This window comes from Ostrea edulis, chromosome 9 (assembly GCF_947568905.1).
Source record: "Ostrea edulis chromosome 9, xbOstEdul1.1, whole genome shotgun sequence".
NCBI classification, from domain to species: Eukaryota; Metazoa; Mollusca; class Bivalvia; order Ostreida; family Ostreidae; genus Ostrea; species Ostrea edulis.
Window position 1 is genome coordinate 65,085,920 of NC_079172.1, and position 25,007 is coordinate 65,110,926.

Consider the following 25,007-nt stretch of genomic DNA (forward strand, 5'->3'; position numbering starts at 1 on the left):
TGTATTTCGTTGTGGTTTGAATGTTGTAGGATGGAGATTCACGAAAGTTCAGTGCCCATGATTCCAAAGTACATGTACAATGTACCACCAAGGCAAAGTCATGAAATCAAAAACTGTTTTGAATAAAATCTAGGACATGAATATTGTTTTGTGTGCACCATTATGTAAATCTAATCAAAACCAGCTCCCATTCTGCTCTTTTGTTTTTATATTGTCGCTACACGAGTCTTGGGGACAATATAAAACAACGGAGCGGATCAAGGAGTTATTTTTATCAGATGCATATGGATTATCAGTTGGTCAGACGAAAGATGAAGATAACAAAAACAAATAACAGATTGCACTGGCAAATACATTTTATCCCTCTAGCAGTGCATTGACGATCTCTGTCTCTTCGTCTTTGAAATCTATAGGATAATTCTGTGTCCACAGCACAACGTATTCTTTTTCTCTGCAAGCTCTTTGAAAAAGGTACGTTTCACCGATTTCTTTATATAGTATTGGGCGGTTCTTCATTTGAAGAATTCGTTTACGAAAACAGCAGGGTGTTCCATTGACAGTTTCCGGTAAAATGGATGCCAATTTCAATCGAGAAAAGTAACGTTTCAAAGTGTTCAATTTACAATATTTACCAATTACTTATCAATTATCAATTAGGTTAGTTTTATTCAATTTTAACTCTAAATGTACGCGTTTATTCTTTGGTGATTTTCAAATTGTTTTAGAGCAATTCTGCAATTTTCTGTTACATTACGGGTATGTGGAAGGCATTCTAACTGTGGCGAGGAACTGTCTCTAGACACCATTAGATTATTCTAACTAGGTGGTTTCCTGCAAGGTGTTAGAATATTATAGCTGTTCCCTGGAATTCGATCAGGGTATGTCTCAGAAGGTTTGTCATTTACAAAGTGCTGCAACCTTATAAAATGATGACTTGAACTAATAATTAAATTACTCTCTTTGATTAGTCATGCAATATTGTATTTCTTTTTCTTTTTCAATTAGAATTTTGTAACAAAATCAGCTTAAACATTTGAGAGAATTTGCTAAGCTTTTAATTGATGTTATTGAATTCATGAAATCTTGAATATCGAAACCTACAAGCCTGTAGAACAAAGGGGAGGATGTGAGGGAAGGTAATTGCCCCTACTCATTCTAGGAATGTGCCTTTCAAGTGTTTGTCAAAAAATTTCAAAAGATTTTAATTTATATCTATAATTCTCACTACCCTCTCTACCCAAGTTTTGATTCTACATGCCTGGTGTATTTTGACCCTAGACTCCCTATCAACATATCTTCTTGTTATTCTCTTTAAAGAAGTGGACAAGAATAGCCTACATAGATAGAGGCTATTCTCGTCCATTTCTCTAAAAAGAATAACCTTACTGTAGAGGGGGCACATTTTTACATAGACGAATTCGATTCAAATTACACATACAATTATATATTTACAATGCATATATATAAAGTATATTATTATATTTCCTTTGAACATGCGTATAAGTGTTTGGTCTTTTCTCGATCTTTCAGAATTCCTCCAATGCCTCTCAGTTTTATCCATTTCCTTGTGTTCTCCAGATCTCTACCCGGAAATGGCATAAATACAATACCCTCTGAAGTCGATGGCGATATTGGCTGTTTGTATTACATATTCCCCAGCAACACTGTTTCACCATTTGTATATATATATATACTACTCAAAATTTGATAAGGATCATAGATATTTTTCTGTTTAAAAAATTAATAACTGCATAACTGGCAATGTTGTGTCCAAGTGAAATCAAAAACGTCTTCAACAAACTTGCACGTGCATTTCATGCCATGGGAAATGCGTTTCTCATCACAGTTTATGCTTTTGCTACCATTGCACGATTTTCACTCAGGCATCGGTGTCTGATTCTTTCTAAAATTTCAAACTCACTTGAGTGTTTACACTACGTTTATCAACACAATGCCCCCTCAACGTGTAAGGCGTCGCCTGACGACAGAACAACTGGGCAAATGTATTGGAATGTTTGACGCTGGCTATTCACAACGTGACGATGCAAATGCACTAAACGTCAGCCAGAGCGTTGTAAACAGGGCCTGGAACCGACAGCAAACTTTTGGTACAGCAGCATTCCGACATGGGGGTGGTCGTCAGAGGTCGACAACCCAACGCCAAGACCATTTTGTGGCTCTTCAGGCACGACGCCATGCCTTCTGGACAGCAACCAGCCTACGTAACGGCCTCCTGAACGCCTCGGGGGTGAATGTGTCCACTCAGACGATACAGAATCGGCTTCACAATGCAGGTCTCAACTCGAGAAGGGCATGTGTTCGAGTTCCTCTGACTGTTCGACACCGGTGGGAGCGATTGGACTGGGCTGAAGATCATGTCACTTGGACACAGAACGATTGGGTTCAAGTTCTGTTCACCGATGAGTCCAGGTATTGTTTAGACTTTACAGACAGGAGGTACCGAGTGTGGCAACGATAACGTGAACGTTTCCATGATGCCAACATCAGTGAACATGACCGTTATGGTGGTGGTTCCATCATGGTCTGGGGTGGAATCAGCAGGGATGGAAGAACAGATCTTCATGTCCTGTAGAGAAGAACAATGACGGGGGTGCGGTACCGGGATGAGATCCTCGATGTTTACGTCAGACCCTACGCTGGTGCTGTTGGCCCTGAGTTCATCCTGATGGATGATAACGCCCGTCCTCATCGGGCCAGGGTGGTGGAGCAGTACCTTCAGCAGGAGACAATTGTCCGTATGGACTGGCCAGCGCGCTAGCCGGACTTGAACCCGATTGAGCATGTATGGAACATGCTGCAGGTTGCCCTTTCACACCGTAGAGCACAACCCACGTCTTTGGCAGAGCTCGGAAACGCCCTCGTGGAAGAGTGGAAGAACCTTCCCATTGGAAACATCCGGGTGCTTATTGACAGCATGGCTCGACGTTGTCAAGCCGTCATTGATGCAAGCGGAGGCCATACCCGGCATTGACACTTCATCGACTAAGTGTAATGATGGACTATTCCCAAAAACTGTGTAATTCTTTCTCTGGTTTGCTGTTAACTTTTTGTAATGAAATGCCTTTTGGTGTTGTTATCAGATTTCAAGCATTCCGTATTGATAAACGTTCATGCCGTTCGTGAATTTTCATTCATAACCTGAGTAAACACGTTTCTGAGTCAAATTTATGTCTTTTGTTATGTTAGTGGTAAATTACACACATATAACCTAGTGATCCTTATCAAATTTTGAGTAATATATATATATATATATATATATATATATATATATATATACGTCAAATTCGGTCCAAATAAACGATTAAACTACCTATTCGATATCGTGATATATGGCTGAACATCCTTAGCTGCAGAACGCGGTTGTAAATGGAGCTATCTGATTGGCTAATGCTCATGTCGACTAAAATTCGGTGATCCGCCAAACTCAAACTGTAAATGTACTTATCTTAGGTGGATTAAAATTGTAATGGCTTTCGCGATGAAGCAAAAGCATTAGTTTATAATAGGAAAATTTCTTTTTATTCAAACATAGAACAAGTGCTAAACCATGACTGGGGCAAATAGTACATCAACGCCGACTGCGGGAAATTTTAAATGCGCAAAATAAGTACACAGTATGAAATTACAAGGAATATTTATTTCCTGCACAACGTGTATATATGAAATCAGATAAGATCCAAATCTTTTACACAAGGCTGAACGAACGGGAAACATATTTTCATTTCCAACCCACTATATGCATTAGAATTCATTACTCTTAAATTTCGTCAAAAGATGCCGGTGAAAAGGAAAACAGTGTTTTGTTGGTTTCTTTTATATTTTAGCAAATACATGAACTTAGTAGAGAGAATCTTTTTGGTGGGTGTGAAGTCCCAATTTTCAATTTTCAACAGTCTCGCTTAAAGTCAGCATTTTGCAAATTCTACGGTCGTTATTATGATTTAAATTATAAACCTGCTGTTCAACGTGCTTCATCCCAATAGTTCGATCATTCTGTATATACTGAATTTAAGTACGCACTGTTCCTACAACCTGGTTCATTCTCAACTGAATGAAATATTTTCTCAGAGTTTTTTCGATGATATAATAAATTATGTCTGTAGATATTTTGATGCCGTTTTATCTACTAACAATAATAATTGTCATTCATATGTTGATTCGATATAAAAGACACAACAAAGTCTGTGAATTCTGTCTTCATTTTCATTTCCAATTCACTTTTTCCTCTCCGGGACAAATGTTATGAGAGCTATGTCATGACCCGGTGTCGGCGCCACTTTTAAGGAAAAAACGTTAACCTTGCCTCTACCGTTTCAACCAAAGGGGTAGGACTTTGATATCTCATATAAAGATGCCTCAAAATCGGCCTTTTATTTGGTACCAAGACTTTTGACCTAGTTACCTTTACTTTGAACTTGGACCTACTTGTTAAAATCTGCAACTTTGGCTATTTCTTTTCAATCAAAGCGGGTAGGGATTTGATATTTTACATATGAATGTCTCATGACGAGGTTTTTCATATGGTACCAAGATCTTTGGCCTTAGTGGACTTCGACTTTGATTTACTTACCTTAGACTTTAACATTGTTTGTCTCTTTTGAACTATGGCGATGGGGCTTTCAATAGATATTTCACAGTTGGCTTTTCATGTAAAACTTATACGGTACCAATTTTAATGCACCAGATGCGCATTTCGACAAATAATGTCTCTTCAGTGATGCTCAACCGAAATGTTTGAAATCCGAAATAACTATGAAGTTTTAGAGCTAAATATAGCCAAAACCAGCGTGCCAAAAAAGTGGAGCCAAATTCGTCCAAGGATAAGAGCTATGCATGAGGGAGATAATCATATGGTACAAAAACTTTTGATCGAGTGACCTTGACCTTAGAATCTGACTTTACTTTAAAAAAATCCTTAACATTTTCAACCAAAGGGGATATATTTCCCGAAGAGCACAAATATGATCAATTAACTGGTATAACTGGATTATGCAAATTAAATTAGTTAACATCAGTAACTTTACCTTTAATTCATCTATGTCAGTCAGACGTTTGTCAAGAATTTTCTTCTTAAAGGTATCTATAGGGTCTTTTGTTTGTCTGATTACACCCAAGTCTTCTTTCGCACTGTCACTAAAATACAAACATTTCTAACTAGTTAATCCTCTACAAGTGAATCCGTCTGTCCACCAGTCTGTCTGTCCCACTTGGTCTTCCGTACTTCTTTCATCATGTTTTAATTTAGAAAGCTGAAACTTGGTATGTGGTTTATTACAGTATGTTTACAGTTCAAAATGAAGTTTTGTCACACTTGAGTGATTTTGATGAGGTTTAAGGGACTTTGTGCCGAACATAGTTACATTTGATTTTCCGCAACATTTCCATGGTTAATGATCGTGTAGCGTGTGACAGCGAGACGGAAATTATATCGTCATCGAAAGCACGATTTTTAACTTGCCTAGATGGCCTAGCGGTCAAGTGCGGTAGTCACATGTTGCTAGAAGATATGGTCATGAGTTCAAATACGCGTAGGAGCGGAAGTGGGTATCCAAATGAAATAAAGTTGATTTTTCTGTGCTATATATTAACATATATATTGAATTCAATCTTTATCAAATAAAATTGATAGAAATCTAATCCAGAATTATTCATAAATCCATAAAACATTACATTACACCGATATTTACATTCACTCCGAGTCTCCTTTAACGTTCAGGCTAACTGAAACTGAAGGTTGATATGATATAACCTTTCAACTATTGAAATAGGCCTAAAAGTGTGCATAAATACACGTGACCTAATCTCCATCACCATGTGTGAAATAGTGAAAATGTGAGTAAAAGAAATATATCATTCATGTCCATTCAATATGCTGACCAGTAGAAGCTCGTGGTTTATCATCACATACAAGTCCTAAAACTGGACGACTCTTTAGTATCTGTTGTGGTTATACATTGATCAGATGGACACTACTCTCTCTCTCTCTCTCTCTCTCTCTCTCTCTCTCTGTCTCTCTCGTGTGAAGAGACCAATAAACAAGGCGTTTAAAACTGTAATGCGCCTCTTTATTATTATTTAACGTTTAAATCACTGAAGAATTGAAAATCAATTTGCATGTGGATTTTAAAAAAAACAAACCCTTACTGTATTCCACTTGTAAGTCTGCGTATATGCACGTTTAGGTCTGAATTATAGACATATATATCTTCCAATGTTTTGCTTGAATTCTATTTAAATACCCGTGTCTTGTTATCTGTAAAAAGCAAGGATCTTTCGACATTACAGTAAGTAATATTCTGTATATCAATATATCTACTATTATCTAGATAGATCGATATTACAACTTTAAAATCTTTTGTCAGACATTCTTTTCTATTCATGTAGATTATTTATAAACATACCCATGTAATGCGGCGTGCCGTCAGTAACAACTGATTTAGTATCTAATCAATATACATGTATTTTCATTTTTGTTTTCGCAAATATTTTGAGGAATTTCGAACAATATCTATAATCAGTAAAATGTTCAAATTCATTGCGTGTATTCTGCTTCATTTTTATCGAAACCTATTGCTTGTCATTTGCAACTATGAAGACACATCTAGTTGGATCCGGTTTTTAGTGCCCTCTGTAAATCTTCACATTCCATGTACTCCGTGACCTATTTCTCGGTATTGTTAAAATGTTTCTTTTTGATTTATTCTTTACCTTTTATTTGAAATTTTAAATTTAGAATAATGAATAACGGGGTTTATTCTAAGAGTTTAGACTAGTGCCCATTACCATTATTCAAATATAGAAATCACTACCAAATATGGAAACAAGTCAAGGTCAAGCGAATTTTAGCTGTTACCTTTAAATAACTTACAATAATACTTACATTTTAGCTGTTACCTTTAAATAACTTACACTAATACTTACATTTTACTTACTTGAAAGTATTTATATATAAAAAAAGCAAATAATAAAATGTCTTTCTTTGGTTTGTCAAACGGGAGATGAAGGTCGCAACATTGCAGAAAAAACTTGCTAATGCTAATATTTTCTACAATGGTTGCGACCTTTATATCCCTTGTAACAAACAAAGAAAGCATTTGAATTATGAATTTATAGATGTAAAGTTATACGTTCTGTTTTTGGTTTCAGCTGACTAAGCTTGTAACATTGTCTTTTAAACGAAGTTGGCGTTAACTTTATTTTGGTAATCCTACTTTTACTCCGACTGCCCTTTTTAAACCTGAAAACAGTCTTTATTTTCCAAATAACTCGTTTATATTTGGGAAAAAGTCTCTGCAGAGACCCCCTTATGATCTTCACTCAGGGTGCCAGGGGGGGGGGGGCGTCCTGGATTAGATGCATACTTCTCCATCGTTAACTTCCCATATTTATGTAACAATATTCCATTATCACATGCATATGGTGTGTATATATCTCAACTGATTCGATGCGCAAGAGTTTGTTCTGGGTATAGTCTGTTTTTAAATCGAGGCAGGCTACTGACAAATAAGTTGATGGCACAGGGCTTCAACAGTTTCGTTTAAAGTCAGCATTTCGAACATTCTATGGTCGTTATAACGATCTAGTTTGCAAATACAACCTATCATTTGGTGAAATACTGTCTGACTTGTTTCATACCGATTGTTAGGCCGTTCATTGCACACTGATTTTGCCTACGGATAACTCCGTTTACCTGATCAAGATATAGGGCTCACGGCGGTTGTGAATGGTCGACAGGGGATGCTTACTCCTCCTAGGCACCTGATCTGGTGTGTCCAGGGGTCCATATGTGCTCATTTCTCTATTTTGTATTGCTAATAAGAGTTATGAGATTGATCACTGTTCGTTATCTTCACCTTTCATACTAGCGACAAAAAGAAACTGTATATTTAAATGTTCATATTCTTTGATCGCTCTTTATTTTCAAAGGGATAGTTTAATAAAATAAACGCGTGTTTGAGTACTCAATTTCTTGAATATCGCGTTCGATTTCCTTTGATGGCCAGAGCACGCTTTTCTGGAGTTTCAAGCCTACCCGACACGCAGTTAGTAATCGATTAGAATTTCTCTGCATTCATTGACAACATTCAATGTATTAAAACAGAAAAAAAAATTGTTTTTGGAATAAAAAGATCTCCATATATATATACTACGGAAACGGAGCGTGAAACTAAAGAAACATTGTTTATTCGAGGATACAAGCCTGCATTAAACGCTCCATAAAATGCAAAAATTTTTATGATTTATAAAAATTTTCACGCATTATAAATCTGTTTTATTTGATTGTTAACACATAGGTCAGAAGTCAACTGCTATGTAAACAAACTTGTCATTATTATTGTACATATTGTATATTTTTTTTATCTTGCACAGACCAAAAGTCGGCTGTGTTTTTATTTCCTTTATTTCTTTTCTCATGTATTATTTCATAACGTTGTATCATCACGTCATAATGATCTTTGTTAAAGCGTCAATACAATCCGTCAGGTTTGAAGGCATAGTTAAATCTATAATGTGTAACTAAGCAATAATGTCATAACTCTTGAAAATTGAAAATGAAACCGGTTGAGTTATTTTCGGCGTTCTAATTTTTCTTTATTATACTATTAATTGTGTGGATATTTACTTATATTTTGGATTATATATATATATATATATATATATATATATATATATATATATATATGCATCAAAATTGGTACCGTATACGTTTTACATTATGACTCCTGGGTCGAGGCCTCTGCTGGTGGACTGTTAGTCCCCGAGGGTCTCTACAGCCCAGTAGCTTAGTACTTCGTTACTAGCTTGAAAATACGGATGTATATTTAATTGCTGTTATAAAATTTAGAAATTCATTTCAAAATTAAGGATTATCTCCCTCGTGCATAGCTCTTATCCTTGGACGAATTTGGCTCCACTTTTTTGGCATGCTGTTTTTGGCTATATTTAGCTCCAAAACTTCATAGTTATTTTGGATTTCAAACATTTCGGTTGAGCATCACTGAAGAGACATTATTTGTCGAAATGCGCATCTGGTGCATCAAAATTGGTACCGTATACGTTTTACACACACACACACACACACATATATATATATATATATATATATATATATATATATATATATGTGGAGAACATACATCCCAAAACATGGAAATATCACAGTTTATATCCATAGAGATAAGAACTACATGTTAATCAAATGTGGATTCTAAAAAATTCTAAAGAACTTTTAGTAAATTTGAAATCACAGAATTTTTCCGAAATCAATAGCATTAAAACCTATGACTTTTCAACACTATACACGACCATTCCTCACGATAAATTAAAGACTAGACTTTCTGACATCATAGACAGTTGCTTCTTCAACAAAAACGGAAAACGGAAATATTCATATCTAGTGATCAGTCATTCAAAAACTTACTTTGTTAAACACCACTCTGATTCCACGCACAAGTACTCTGAAGTTGAAATAAAAAATATGCTAGAGTTCCTCATTGACAATATCTTCGTGGTCTTTGGTGATCAGGTCTTCCAACAGTCTGTTGGAATCCCCATGGGCACGAATTGTGCTCCTTTGTTAGCTGACCTGTTTTTATATTCATATGAAGCAGAATTTATTCAAAAACTTCTACGTGAGAAGAAAAAATCTCTCGCTGTGACCTTCAATTCGACTTATAGATATATCGATGACGTTTTGTCTATTAACAATGATAGCTTTCATTCATATGTCGATTTGATATATCCCTGTGAGCTCGAAATAAAGGACACCACAGAGTCGTCCACTTCTGCTTCATACTTAGATATTTTATTGAAAGTAGACATTAACGGCAAACTAACAACTCAACTGTATGACAAACGGGATGATTTCAGCTTCTCCATCGTTAACTTCCCACATTTATGTAGCAATATTCCATTATCACCTGCATATGGTGTTTATATATCTCAACTGATTCGATATGCAAGAGCTTGTTCTGGGTATAGTCAGTTTTGAAATCGAGGTAAGCTACTGACAAACAAGTTGATGGTACAGGGATTTCAACAGTCTCGATTGAAGTCAGCATTTCGCAAATTCTATGGTCGTTATAACGATCTAGTTCGTCAATACAACCTCGCATTGGGTCAAATGCTGTCTGACGTGTTTCATACCGATTGTTAAGCCGTTCTTGGCACACTGATTTTGACTGCGGATAACTCCGTTTACCTGATCAGGATATGGGGCTCACGGCGGGTGTGACCAGTCAACAGGGGATGCTTACTCCTCCTAGGCACCTGATCCCACCTCTGGTGTGTGCAGGGGTCCGTGTTTGCCCAACTATCTATTTTGTATTGCTTGTAGGAGTTATGAGATTGATCACTGTTCGTTATCTTCACCTTGCATGAAAAGAGACCATAAACACATGAGTATTATTGAGGATCAAAATAATGTTTGAAATAGGCTGATTTTAAAGATATGGTAGTTGTGCATTTTCTAATAAAATCTGGTAATGAGTTCCACAAAATTTCTGCTGAAATGATAAAAGATCCTCTAAAATATTCTGTTTTGGCTCTTGTAACATGAATAAAATTATTAGATCTGTGTCTTATATTTCTTGTGTTTACTTCATTCACAAATCTAAAAACATTCAAATACTCTGGAGTCACTTTATACACAAGAATAATATTTCGATATACAAGATATGCTAAATGGGGCGATACTACAGAAAAGACTGCAAAAACCGAGGTCCTGTGTCACAGAACGTGTGTCCATTATGCTTTAGAATATTGATGTGGAATTTGCTGTGTAGCAGTCTAATGAACAGTGTGATTTTCAACATTGTTGTATCCCCTGCACTGTTAGCGGTATTGATATACAAGATAGTCAAACAAAGGCACCCATCTACAATTTAATAGCATACAAGAAGTTGAAACTGAATGAGGTACTTTGATGTGTAAAATTATCCTTGCTGCTCTCTTTTGTAATTTATAAAGCCTATCAATATTTGTCTTGTTCTTTGTATCCTGTCACACTGTACAACAATAATTAAAGTGAGGAAACACAATTGTATTGTAAATTTTGAGTAGTGTCTTAAAAGTACTCAATCTCCTTAAAAGACCTAGTTTCTGACTAAGTTTTTTTTAATTTTTTTTTTTACATAAGACATCTGTGTGATAAGACCACGTAAGACATTCATCGATGTAAACACCTAAAAGTGTGGCGCATTTGACATTTTCCATATAGAATTTCACCAACATTGATAAATTTCGATAATTTCCGTTTTTATTGTCAATTTGTTCTTATGCATAAGAGGTGAAGATAACGAACAGTGATCAATATCATAACTCCTACAAGCAATACAAAATAGATAGTTGGGCAAACACGGATCGCTGGACACACCAGAGGTGGGATCAGGTGCCTAGGAGGAGTAAGCATCCCTTGTCGACCGGTCACACCCGCATTCCATCACATTTGAATATTTCTAAGAAACATCTTGTGTGGTATCATCTGCAAAGACATTGACTGTAGGGTGCTTAAGACATGTTTGGTAGTCATTTACAAACAGAATAAAAAACCGAGGGCCCAATATAGAACCCTGAGGGACTCCGATGGTAACATATTTTTCCTTTGAGATGGCCCCTTTCCATTTGAAACATTGCAACCTCTCATATAGATAAGAATGAAACCAGTTAAAGGTGTTTTCACAAATACCAAAAGATAAAAATTGTGCAACAATACATCATGGTTAACTGTGTCAAATGCTTTGCTTAAATCAATAAAAAGTACACCTGTAAGTTTCCCTTTATCAATGTTGTCAAGCCATTTGTCAATAATATTATGTAATACAGTTTCGCAAGAATGTTTTGGTCTTAAACCTGTTCGTATATATATATATATATATATATATATATATATATATATATACAGTGGAGCCTCGTTAATCCGGACACTTTGGTTCCCAGCAAAATCGTCCGGATAAATGAAGCGTCCGGATAATTGAATCGCATATTTTCTATCTTTACATAAGTAACCAATATATGCCTACATTATTGATGCATAGTGAATTAAACACATTCTATCATTGGATTTGACCATTTGCATTAGTAAATAAATTATTATGATGTTAACATTTACATGTATTTCAAAGCACTAAAATTTAATGTACGTGTTCAGTGTATTTGTTTGTGCTTACATTGTACATATATATGAGCTCTACAAATAAATATACAAAACTGTTTACCGTATGCACTAAAACAAATAATGAAGCACTTTATGTAATTATAAGTAAATGAATCATTAATAACTAACATAATAATTTACACTTCAAACATTTCATCACATTTTTACTTCTTAACGAGGCCGGTAATTTCCATCTGTTACGATTGATGGCGGTCTATTAAAACAATTTTCATCGTCCAATGTTGATATAAAAATTTCGTGATTATCATGTCAGTTGACAACATTCTTTAACCAAAATTCAATCTGCCAGAGTTTATATTTCTTATTCTATAATTATCCAAGACAATATCGGGAGAACAAAAATCATTTAAGTTCATAATATCAAGACCTACTACTGCTTTGATCTAGCCACGCGCACCTATTATTTTCATGATGCGATAATAACGGAACAAAACTCGGGTGAAACTAACATTACGGGTATATACAAAATTTAATTGTCATTTTCCTTAAAATGATAATTTTCTCACTTCTACCCAGAGTTTAAAAATTCGAAAGCAAGAAAGCTCTACAACATCTTAACAACATTTTAAACGTTAAAAACTTAGTACTTATGCATGTGCATGAACATACATGTATATTTTACGCCAATCAACAGTATAAAATCCAGAATCTAGAAGTATAATCTACACTCTTTAGATTTGCATAAGCCGATAATCAATTTACGAATCAGTACAATCAATATGTGTAGCAGTTAAAAAATTATCATTACGGCATGATGTTTAATTTAGTAATACTATTAGGCTATTGATCAAGACTATAAAATAATATGCTACATATTTAATTACAAGATCCAACACTACACGCAATAAAGATCTTATGTGCGAAAATTGGCAATACAATGTCTCGATCGGCACGTGCTATCTAACTGACATATCATCACACACCACCTAATTATAGGGAGGTGTTGACAGGGTACAGGTAATCGCTTCAATTAGACAGTTTGATTTGTTTTCTTTATAGTTGACGCCTTGTTAAAATTGTCCGACACAGACCCTCCCTAAACAAAATTACCGTCCGGATTAACGGTTCAATTTTCAATGCATAATAACATTTTGTAGTAAAAAGTGACCGTCCGGATCCGGAACGCGAATTTCCGGATTAAGGATGCAAAATAATGTATAGAAATTCCGTTCCCTAGAAAAATCGTCCGGGAGGTGAAGCGTCCGGATTAATGGCGTCCGGATTACCGAGGCTCCATTGTATCTCTCTCTCTCTCTCTCTCTCTCTCTCTCTCTCTCTCTCTCTCTCTCTCTCTCTCTCTATATATATATATATATATATATATATCACGGAAATAGCAAACAGGATTAGCATTCAACTCTTAAATAAACACAACTGCCCTAAGTGAAAAAATAGGAATACTTAACTTTAAGCAGTGATAATTTCACTTTATTTTATTTGGATACCCACTTCCGCCCCAACCCGTGGTTGAACTCACGACCTACCGAACGAAATCTCCAAGCAGCATGTAACCATCGCACTGGACCGCTCGACCATTTAGTCAAGTCCCCCCAAAAAAACTTGCTTTCGATGACGATGGAATTCTCGCCATACTGTCACAAGCTACATGGTCATTGACGATGGAAATGGTATATTTAAAGAATTTTTAACCATTATTTTTATTGCTTGAACATATATATGAAAATGTGGTGTTTTAAATCGTGCAGGCATTATTTTTTCGATGAAAAGTGAAGATAACAAACTTAGATATTTTGTTGAAAGTAGATACTAACTGCAAACTAACAACTCAACTTTATGAGAAACGGGATGATTTCAGCTTCTCCATCGTCAATTTTCCATATTTTGTAGCAATATTCCATTATCACCTGCATATGGTGTTTATATCTCTCAACTGATTTGATATGCAAGAACTCGTTCAGCGTATGGTCAATTTATAAATCGAGGCAGGCTACTGACAGACAAGTTGATGGTGCAGGGGTTTCAACAGTCTCTCTTAAAATCAGCATGTCGCAAATTCTACGGTCGTTATAATGATCTAATTTGCAAATACAACCTATCATTTGGTAAAATGCTGTCTGACTTCTTTCATACCGATTGTTAGGCCGTTCTTGGCACACTGATTTTGACTACAAATAACTCCGTTATATTCACCTTTCATTAATTTACAACCATTGTGACACCGACTAATGTAAATCTACGCCAGCTAACGTGATCCTGATTACGTTAACAGTTGCGAATGCATCTACTGATCAAATCCCTTTTCAATGGATTGCGCAAGTGGTTGATGATGTAATGTTAACCGCTAATGAAATACCGGCCTGTGGTGTGATTCCATCCCGAAGTTTGGGATATTCTTTGTTTGCTCAGTTTATTATTTTTATTATGATGCGAATCATATTAATCGCTATTATTATTGATATTATTAGGGTCTTTTGTTATTTAAAAAAAAAACAACCAAATTTTGTGAGAATGATAGCGCAGAAATTACCAACTCGATTTGCAAGAAACATTCAGACGTTATTAAACATACTATAAACTTTAATCGTTTTTTATTTAGATTACGTCACTTCCAGCTGGAGAATTTGAAGATTTTCTTATTTTTAAGTACCATTTTTTGCGGCTGAAGTGTTTATGGTGGATAGTTTAATGTTTGTATATATGTCATATGGTATTTCAGTCAACCTGAATTGCCAGTTGAGGGTCGAAAAGGCACCGTTAACATTTCTTAAAGTTCTACACATGTCTTTTAAACACTTATTTCTTAAAATATGTAAATTAAAAATTGTACCAAATTACGCAGGCATTTATGTGACTCCAAGAAAAAAGGACAACATTTAGGAATCAGAAAACATTTTCAGATAGTGTAGATTCAAGTGAAAGGCGATGATAACGAACTGTGATCAATCTCATAACCCTTATAATCAATACAAAATAGAGAGTTTGGCACACACGGCCCCCCGGATATACTAGAGATGGGATCAGGTGCCTAGAAGCAGTCAGCATTCCCTGTCGACCGGTCACAACCGTCAAGTATGTCCAAAGGATAACAATTGGAGTTGGAATACATAGTAAAAAATTCTTACTCCGCTTCTCATGAACAGCTGGGCTAGATGTACTCAGGTAATGGATTCCACTCTATTCAAATCATGACCCCAAAGGTAGGGTGGGGCCACAATAGGGAATCAAACTGATTCTTACCACTTATCCTAAAGCCCAGATGTCGCCATACCCAGAATTTATACGTTGGGGGTGCATTTTTCAACTCGACTACATCCATTTTGATACAACAAAATATACTCGCACGTTGATTGGGCAATTTTCAATTCCATTGGCCAATCAGAAACCATGTTATTAAAAACAATGTGTGCTATGATTTTAGAACTGTATCGAACCGAAACAGACACTGAATAAATCGAACTACATCGCGATTCGTCTGCATCGCGACATCGTTTTACCCCTAGAAATCGGGGTAGTGCAAACGTTTTCGTCCATTCATTTTTAGATATTTTTTACAGTAAAAAAGATAATGGAGGCCTGTACTGGAGAAAATTTTCCACTGTCTGCAACATCGTCTAGTCTGTATTTCACTCAGATAGAAGTTAATTCACTCAAAGAATTCCTGCATACTGTTACCACAGAACAACTTCGACAGCTTCTGAAGATTTTCAAAACCAGATGTTTGATTTCCGAAGAGCTGTATATTCGTCTAGATCAAATTCATCGACAAAGTGGAGATATGGACGAAATGTTTACCTTGCTCATAACACACCTGTCTCGAAGATGCACTTCAGGTTTACCGTACGTTTTGTTTGTAATGTACCACTCTGGTTACCAGAACCTGGCTTATACACTTTACACCATCAATCAAAATATCCTGGAAATGTTGAAAAGAAAACCACCTCTAGTGCAAAGATTAGATACACTGAACAGGAAGAAAATTCAAATTTACTTCGAATCTCTGAAGAAAAATCTTCAAGACATGATCTTCCGTGATCCCGTGGGTTATTTCATGAGACTATCAATAAAAGTTAGACAAAAAATATACACTACTGTTTATTCCTCGGAAGAGGCTATTCTTCAAGAATTTTGTGATAAATATGTTGTAACCTTAGCGCTCACTATTGACGCTTTGTCAAACAAGACTAACCAAATTGACCCCAACCACGAACTCTTCCGGGATATGGAGTCCATCATCTCTTTTACGTCATGCCCAGACTTGTCTCGCTGTATGCTGTATGGCAGGAGAGCTGTAGCTTTGTCGTTTGTAAACAAAAGAGAAGGTGAAGGGCTCTTAAGAGAAGGTCTGATTTGCTCACAGAGAGTTTCCAGTTGTTTAGAAATCGTTGACCTACACTATAAAAGTGTTCTCTTTCTCAGGACATCGTTTGAAAACTTTCCTCAAATTATGCTAAATCGTATTTATGAACACATGCAAAGTGCATTGCAAATTTTAGAAAATGAGCCGGATGACGTGAGAAGGTTTTGGACGCAGAGGTTTATCTTCCGTTTGCTTTGTTGTATCTTAGGTTTGGGGATGCGTTGTCGTTTTATTGAAAAGTTTAATTGCCCTTTCTACATACTACAAGAGGCCGAGAGATTACTTAGCAAGTATGACTCGCCGGATGCTGAGTGTCGTCTGCAGATGTATTTTTCCATTGCCAAATCCCGATTGCAGAATTTAAAAGGTGACAACAATACAGCCTTGGAATATATTTCTCAGGCAAAAGAGATCGCTCGCAAAGGCAACTTCAGTGAATTAAAAAATATTTTAGCTGCAGAGCAGGTTCTACTTTTGCCTAACGTAGCACCTTTATTTGTTGAAACGGAGAACAACAATGATTTCACAGACATCATTGTCACAGAACCAATCCATCTTCCTCCATCTTATCATCTTCCATCATCGTCAAAAGTCAGCAATCATATTTTAACGTTGACCTTTCGGTCAAACTCTGAAGTACCTATCTCAGTGCAAAGTTCCATCAAAGAGGAAGAAATTGGAAATGAAGCCTACATGCCATCTGACGAATCCATACCCAATGAAGAAGCTGCAATATCTCACGATTTTTCTCGGGAGGTTGTTCACTTGAGGTCTGCCAAAATAAATCGTGAAACAATATAACTTTGACATGTAATTGGCGGATTGCTGATTCTCAAATAAACCCTACCCACCGTGACAACGGTAACTAAGATGTATTATACCCGAGATTAGATGTAAACAATATGGCGATCGGATTGTATACCAGATGATTTTTCTGATTCGTACTTTAACTATACATCTTCCTTGCCTTAAAAACAAAGGGCTACCAGTTTTGTTAAAGACTCGTATGTTGTATCCTTGAATTTATATTCAGTTGGCGATGAAAATATTCAGATTCAAGTGCATGTGTTCCGAAGCCACCGTAAAATTGAAGAGCCACACAAAGTCAACTTAAATATGAAAGTTCCACTTCAGAAGATTGACGATGCTCACTGCAGCTGCAAGGTTAGGTATGTACACTTTTTTGGAGTAGGTCTAACTGTTACAAAAGTTTCTGTTTTTGTTGAGTTTTTGTTTGTGTTTTTATAAGTTATTGCAGCTTTATTGAGGTTAAACTGTTTATTTTGGGGAAATTGAATATTTTTGTTTTTTGCATTTAATTCTTTAACCCCTTTCAAACAGGTTTATCCAAGATCAGGTTTGTGTTTTTACGTAATATTTATAATATCAAATAATAATAATTACTTTGTACCAATCATGGCAAGTCCACTTCATCTGAATCTGCATATCATCTCTAGCAATACTGAGTACGCGAATGCCGACAGCATACATATGAACATGATGTTATTTTACTAGAGCTCAATTATGCACCGTAATTTGTCCTTTAAATCATACATGTTCAATGAATTGAATCATCTAGAACGTTTTAGGTATATATAATATTTAGATTCATTATCATACCTGGCTTCTTCCTGTTATATATGCTTGTTTTTAAGGACATATGGGATATATATAGAATTGTTCCTTTCCACCTTAACCCCATTCCAGTTGTACCTTTCATTTTTTCTTAAGGTTTGAAGGGGTTCAAACCATGAATTATTTGAGGGCATCGATATCATTAAATTTTTCTTTATCTTGAATATTGGCATGAAGTTTGTCAACAAACAAAAAGCTAACCATATTTGGACAATAATGCTAGATAATGTGAAACTTATTTTGCCTGAGTATATTTTGAACTGTTTAATAAAAAGTGAAGATAACGAACAGTAACCAATCTCATAACTCCTATAACCAATACAAAGTAGAGAGTTGGGCAAATACAGACCTCTAGAAACACCAGAGGTGAGATCGGGTACTTAAGAGGAGTAAGCATCCCCTGTCGACCGGTCACACCCGCCGTGAACCCTATATCGTGATCAGGTAAGCGAGTTATCCGTAGTCAGTGTGTTAAGAACGGCCTAACAATCGGTATGAAACAAGTCAGACAGCATTGAACCAATGGTAGGTTGTATTGGCAAACTAGATTGTTATAATGACTTTGGAATTTGTGAAATGCTGACTTTAAGGTAGCGACGGATAACAACCACGTGATCAGTAAAAATTGTGTATTTTCACGTGAATTCATTTTCCGCAATTCCTTACTCCGTCATAGAATAGTCGAAAAACAAAAAGACGTTCCGAAAGTGTTTTGTTGCTGTGACTGACTCGCCTACAGAAAATATGCACATACCACATAAGTATACGTCAATGTCTGTAATAATGGTAGATCAAATGTTTCATCTGTGTGAAACTTTTTGCTAATCGAAATGTTAAACCAACCACCAATCCATGTACATAGATGCGCTACATAAACAAAGGTGTTGGTTGATACATCGTAATGTCCGAGTGCTGCATGCTGAGAGATTAAATACTGTTTATACAGTCATTGAGAGGCTAAACAAAGTTTCTTGCAAGAAGAGGAAGTTGGTGGATGCATTCAACTTGGACAACGAAATCATAGTTTCGTTTGGTGAGTGAAAAAAATGCCATAAATATGTATTCAAAAGTTCAACTCACATTTCCTCTGCTATTTCACAACGCGATTTATAATAACATCTGTAAGTTTAAACACACGACATACAGTAGATGTATTATTTTGTATGTATATATGTATTCCATATGTGCATAAAATATAACTCCCACCTATGCATGTGATTGTAAACGAACGGATGTCATGTAAATGTATACCACATTTATAAACATGGGCTCTCACAACTCTTTTATTAAGAAAATAATAATATCGTTATGAAAATAACCGTTACGAAAATAACATACCTTGAACTACATGTATACAAGTAATGAAAAACAAATATCTGTATAGACCTACTATCTAGGGGTATGAGGGAACCGGATAAAAAGTGGAAGGGGGGGGGCATGTGTTGAATTATAATTCCCTAGACTATAGTATACATATACTATTACTTTGAAATTTCAGTGACCTAAGAAATATATCAAACCTGAAGTTTCGTGTTTCACACAAACATGTAGGTTGTCAAAACCTTTTTAAATAATGTAAATTAATCACAAGTCTGCATATGCCCTCTCATAGGCAAATGTATGCACTGTATGTATAAGTAAGATATGTATACTACACGTATGCCCTTCTCTTGACCCACATTTTGTAAATAAAACAGATATGATAAGTCTATGGCAGTTTATGAAAACATATATACATGTCATCTCATTGCAATTTATAATTTTGAAACATCAGTATTTAAATTTTAACTGAATATGTGTTGAGACACAGTTTTAAAATTCACATTGTCTGACGCAATCTAATTACTCAATGGTATGATATAGACCTAACTGTGCAAATATCAATTATGATGATCTTTTTTCTAGGCATCAGCCTGAAGACCGAGGGAGGTTAGATAGGACCAGTGCAGGTTGAAGTGGATTTCGAGTCAACAAGTATAACAGCAAGAGAGGTAATATATATTTTTTTGGATAAACATTTGTAAAGACAATTCTGAGTATATCAGATATTCATCTTTTTTGCTATATTTAAATATATTTATCTATATTTTGAACAGGTACTCCATTTACAGTGATGATGACATATCCCCTGGACCCCCACAACTCCACAAATTTAAAAATGTTTCATCAAGTTCCGAAGATTAAAGAACTACTGCAAAATTTGGGACTGGATGAAAAACATTAATTCACTTATATGAGCTCAGAGCAGTGGATGTTATACAACATACTTTAAACTAAATTGTGAATTTAAGGGAAAACAAGTACATGTACTCGTATATTACAAGTACATGCCTTTTGAAAGACAATAATATTGCATAGATGTAAAGGAAATTTCAATGTTGATTATTCTTTCTTAGATATATTAGTAAAAAATGTGCACATGATAGAATATCAATTTTATAACTTCAACAAATGTGTTTGAATTTTCCTTGTAATTCAAAATTTAGTTGAAACATACATCATAGATACATTAATGTATATCAATTTTTTTTAGAAAAGTTTCATAATGGAACTAATTCACCCCCCCTTATACATACAGTGAACATAGACCTTCACCTGGGGAAAACTTCAGTTAGTTAATGCAATATACATGAACATGCATTCTCAGTTATCCAATAGTGAGTTTTTGGTTCCATGTGAAACTACAATTAGAAATCTTAAACTTATGAAAGACACACCTATCTGTGAGGGTAAGATGACTCAGATGGACTTACATGTAGTGATCCATGGGCAGTCCATGGGTCTCTTTCCATTGATATTAATTATTTATTGAAATATGAAATGGTTATTTAAACATATTTGGTGTATTATACTGTATAGTGATATAAATTTCTATCAAAAAATATGTATAGGTAATAGCTTTGGTCCAGTTATTACAAGAAATTGTATGAAAAATAACTAAATATTTAGGCAATCATTGTGAGTGCGAAAAGGTCAACTGCAATAGCACACACTATATATCATTCTTAAATGGCTCATAGAAACTTCTAGTATTGTGAGTTTGAATGCTCAATATGGTAATTTGGGAATGCTTAATCATTTAAGGTCAATAGTTTATCTCTGCTGAATGTATCTCTTAAAATTCATTTCTAGAAGGGAGGGGGTAGGGTTACAAAATCTGACATAGTTTCAGATTAAACCTCATTTGGTATATTTTTTTCTATTCAATATTTTAGATACTACTTGACTTATTGTAAAAATGAAATAAAATCAGAAATTTTATGAGCAGAATTTGTTGTTGTCAGAAAATGTATGCCTGATAGTATTTGAGAAACGCCATATTTAGGGTAAATTTGGCCAATTGCCAAGTCGAATCATGCCAATGTTTTCCTTAGATGCATTTTGAATTTCTAATCCATGTTGATTTTTTTTTTATCTGTTTGTGTTTAATTTACATAACTATATATGACAAACAATATTTCTGGTGTCAATAAAATTTTTATTGGCTTTTGTGTTAATTTGCTCAATTTTGGCATTTTTTGCCTTTTGGGGCTGCAAAAGAGGGGATTTCAATCTCGCTTTGCTCGAAAATTAACCTGATTACTTTTGTTGATTTTTTTTTATATGTTTTAGGATAAAGTCAAAATGTTATAATAAATAAAATTGAAAAAAATTCAATGAGCGGTTTTTTTGGGGCTAGCTATCAATAGCTACCTTAAACGAGGCTCTTGAAACTCATACACCATCAACTTGTTTGTCAGTAGCCTGCCTCGAATTTAAGAACTGATCATAGACAGAACAAGCTGTTGCATATCGAATCAGTTGAGAAATATAAATATCATATGCAGGTGATAATGGAATATTGCTGCATAAATATTGGTAGTTGACGATGGAGAAGCTGTAATCATCCCGTTAATTATAAAGTTGAGTTGTTAGTTTGCCGTTGATATAGATATATGTGCAATAAAATTTCTAAGTATGAAGCATTAGTGGCTCAATATAGAACCAAACAAAAGCATTGAGGAAACTACCACAGAACCCCGTCAACCATCACTGACCAGTCCTTTTAAAGTAACCAGAGTAGCACTAACTTTGTCTATGAAGCTTTAAGTGAACTAGGTTTATGTATCTTTAGTTCTATATAGTCAATTATATCAACAGTATTTGGAAAATCCTTTTCGCAATTTTCCGGCATATGTTCGATTACTAGTATAGTGTCATGATGTGACCAAATAGCTTAGTTAGCAAGTCTACAAATGTATAATACATGTATATTTAGTGACAGAAAATTGCACTAGAACCTTGTGAGGATATATCAAATAAAAGCCAGATATGTTTAAAATCGAAGTTTTGTTTCAGTTTCATCGGAGCAATAGGACTCGACCTTTTAAGACAATGTTTAATCTTGGTAGAATCTTCAGCTGTTGGTACTAGAAATGTGTAGACAGCATCAGTTTGGTCCAGTGTTTTACTGATAATCTATATCACTCAGATCCTTCCCTGCAACTTTTGTTGTTGAATAACAAACTTAACCTGTCACAGTTTTTCTCACTCTACCATTAATTCTCTGTTTTCGCCAACAATGACCAACAGATTGAGCCGAGAGACACCGGATAAATATGTATAAATTGTAACACTTTTTGTTCATGAGGGCTGACTCATATTACATGTGGGGGTTATGAGATTGATCACTGTTCGTTATCGTCACCTTTCATGAATGAAAAGATGAGAGTATAATTAATATACTTAATTCCGATCGCCTAATAAACAATATAAGACAAGTTTGCAGTTCTTAGAATAGGCCGTCACCTATCTAGAACCTATATCATTTGTTCTAGATAGAAAGTGATCAATTAAGGACATTTACAAAATTTTATATTCATTCCATTTAGACGCCACTGGTACAACCAATTACAGAGTCTCGTGCAGGAAGTAGTTGTGGAGACAGTACATTTCCCGAGGCCCTAATCATACATGACCTTCCAGATATCCAACATCTAAAACAAGAGTGGAGTGACATTGACATAACACAGAGAGAGGAAAAGTCAACACTAGGACAGTGTGTCATCTTCTACATCCTACGAAAAACCTAACGAAATTGTTGCGAAACAAATGTACATAAAAAAGACAGGAAACCACCTTCATGATGTAACTTTCATTGTAATTTCTGATTTGCCGTTTTTAGGTGCAGCACCTGATGGCATTACGTGTAAAAGCTAAGATACAGGTATAATTGAAATCAAGTGTCCATATTCTGTTCGAGACCTGTCAATAATTGATGCTTGTTAAAAAAGACAGGATTTCGTCATAAAGAAAAATGGCAATTTTTTTCCTAAAACATGATCATGCTCACTGGTACCAGGTCCAAGGATAACATTTTTTTTATCAGGGGGGGGGTGATAAAAAGAAGTTATCCTATGCTATTTTTATGTAGAACGTATTTACATCCCCCCTCATCTACTATGAATACCTTGATCCAGTAACTATCTCTGTTTTATGTTCAATATTTCAAACTAGATGCCTCAATAACTACTGAATGAGGTAATTTATCATGAATGCTGTGGAATTATTAAAATGCGTGGGGTACACTTTCCTCTGATTGCCAAGACTTTATATTTTCAATTTTTTGGGGGCTGTAATTTATTTTGTAGATATGATTTCTGTACAATGAAACATCACATAATTTTTGTATTTCGTTGTGGTTTGAATTTTGTGGGATGGAGATACCCACGAAAGTTCAGTGCCCACGAAATTTAATTATTCCACAGTACATCTCCAATATACCACCAAGACAGGGTCATGAAATAGAAAATTGTTTTGAATACAATCTAGCACATGAATATCGTTTTGTGTGCTTTGTGTGCACCATTATGTAAATCTGACCAAAATCTGCTCCTTTGGTTTTATATTTTCGCTACAAGAGTCTCAGCAACAATACAAAAAATATATAAAGGAGAGGATCTAGGAGTTATTTTTATCAGACGCCTATGGATTATCAGTTTATCACATACATTATAAAGATCATGAAGTTAGTAAATTCTAACTTACCTGTATTTGATTACATTGTGTTATGCGAGCGGCACGTGTTACGTTGTGGCACGTGTTACGTTGGATACTAAACAACCCTGGGCAGCTTCAGGGTGTTCTAGTGGTGTTCTGCTGCATTCCTTTTCATTTCGATTTATATACAACAAAATGTTACTATCATACATCTGTAGAAAAATTCATAGCATTTGTGGGGAAAAAATCAGGACAAATCTTTAATAACATTCATTTTGCGTTGTTTTCATATGCGAAGTGATTTTTCAAAGTAAGGTTTAATGACTTACCCTTACAACTTTCTTTTATAGTAGTATTAAATGGTACGAATGTAAACTTTTAATTAAGTATTGAACTCATGCAGCAAAGGGCGAAAGTGCCCCCTCCGCATGATTTAGGATGTTAAAGTTTGAAGACCTCCCCCTTTTCTGCTTAACAAGAATTCTGGACAGTTACAAACATTTTCTCTGACCACCCTACAGACGGTCTGATTAATTTACTGATGTAATATTCGAGATAGCATACATTTGATGTTGTTTGACCTTGAACTGTGGCGTAAAACATTAGTAACAAGTCACCGTGTTTATCAGTATCGACAATCTCTACCCAGAGTTCCGTGCGCTACACACACTACATTTCCGTCAACGCTCAATTTACAGAAATCTTGTTTAAGTTTCTAATATCCAACATTTATGTTTTGGACTAAATATTTAGTCATATTATGAAATGCTTTTGGTGCAATTGAAATGATGGTTACTGTGAATTGTTTAAAGTCGCTCTTTTCTGATCCTAAATTTGAAACTACTTCGTATTATGCGTATGAATGTAGGATATTCATGT

The 25,007-nt window shown here is 35.3% G+C and overlaps 1 protein-coding gene across 1 annotated transcript; it reads left to right on the plus strand.

Moving 5' to 3' along the window:
- Positions 1–6,197: 6,197 nt before the first annotated feature.
- On the plus strand, positions 6,198–24,364 carry LOC130050293 (uncharacterized). The gene is made up of 4 exons (XM_056149929.1): positions 6,198–6,305; positions 15,712–17,683; positions 17,856–17,871; positions 23,021–24,364. The coding sequence occupies exon 2, from the start codon at positions 15,723–15,725 to the stop codon at positions 17,313–17,315; it is 1,593 nt and encodes a 530-aa protein (XP_056005904.1). The 5' UTR covers positions 6,198–6,305; positions 15,712–15,722; the 3' UTR covers positions 17,316–17,683; positions 17,856–17,871; positions 23,021–24,364.
- Positions 24,365–25,007: the final 643 nt, after the last annotated feature.

Bases quoted from the DNA above. Each gene is read 5' to 3' on its own strand.
- LOC130050293 (XM_056149929.1), top strand. From the start codon at position 15,723: ATGGAGGCCTGTACTGGAGAAAATTTTCCACTGTCTGCAACATCGTCT.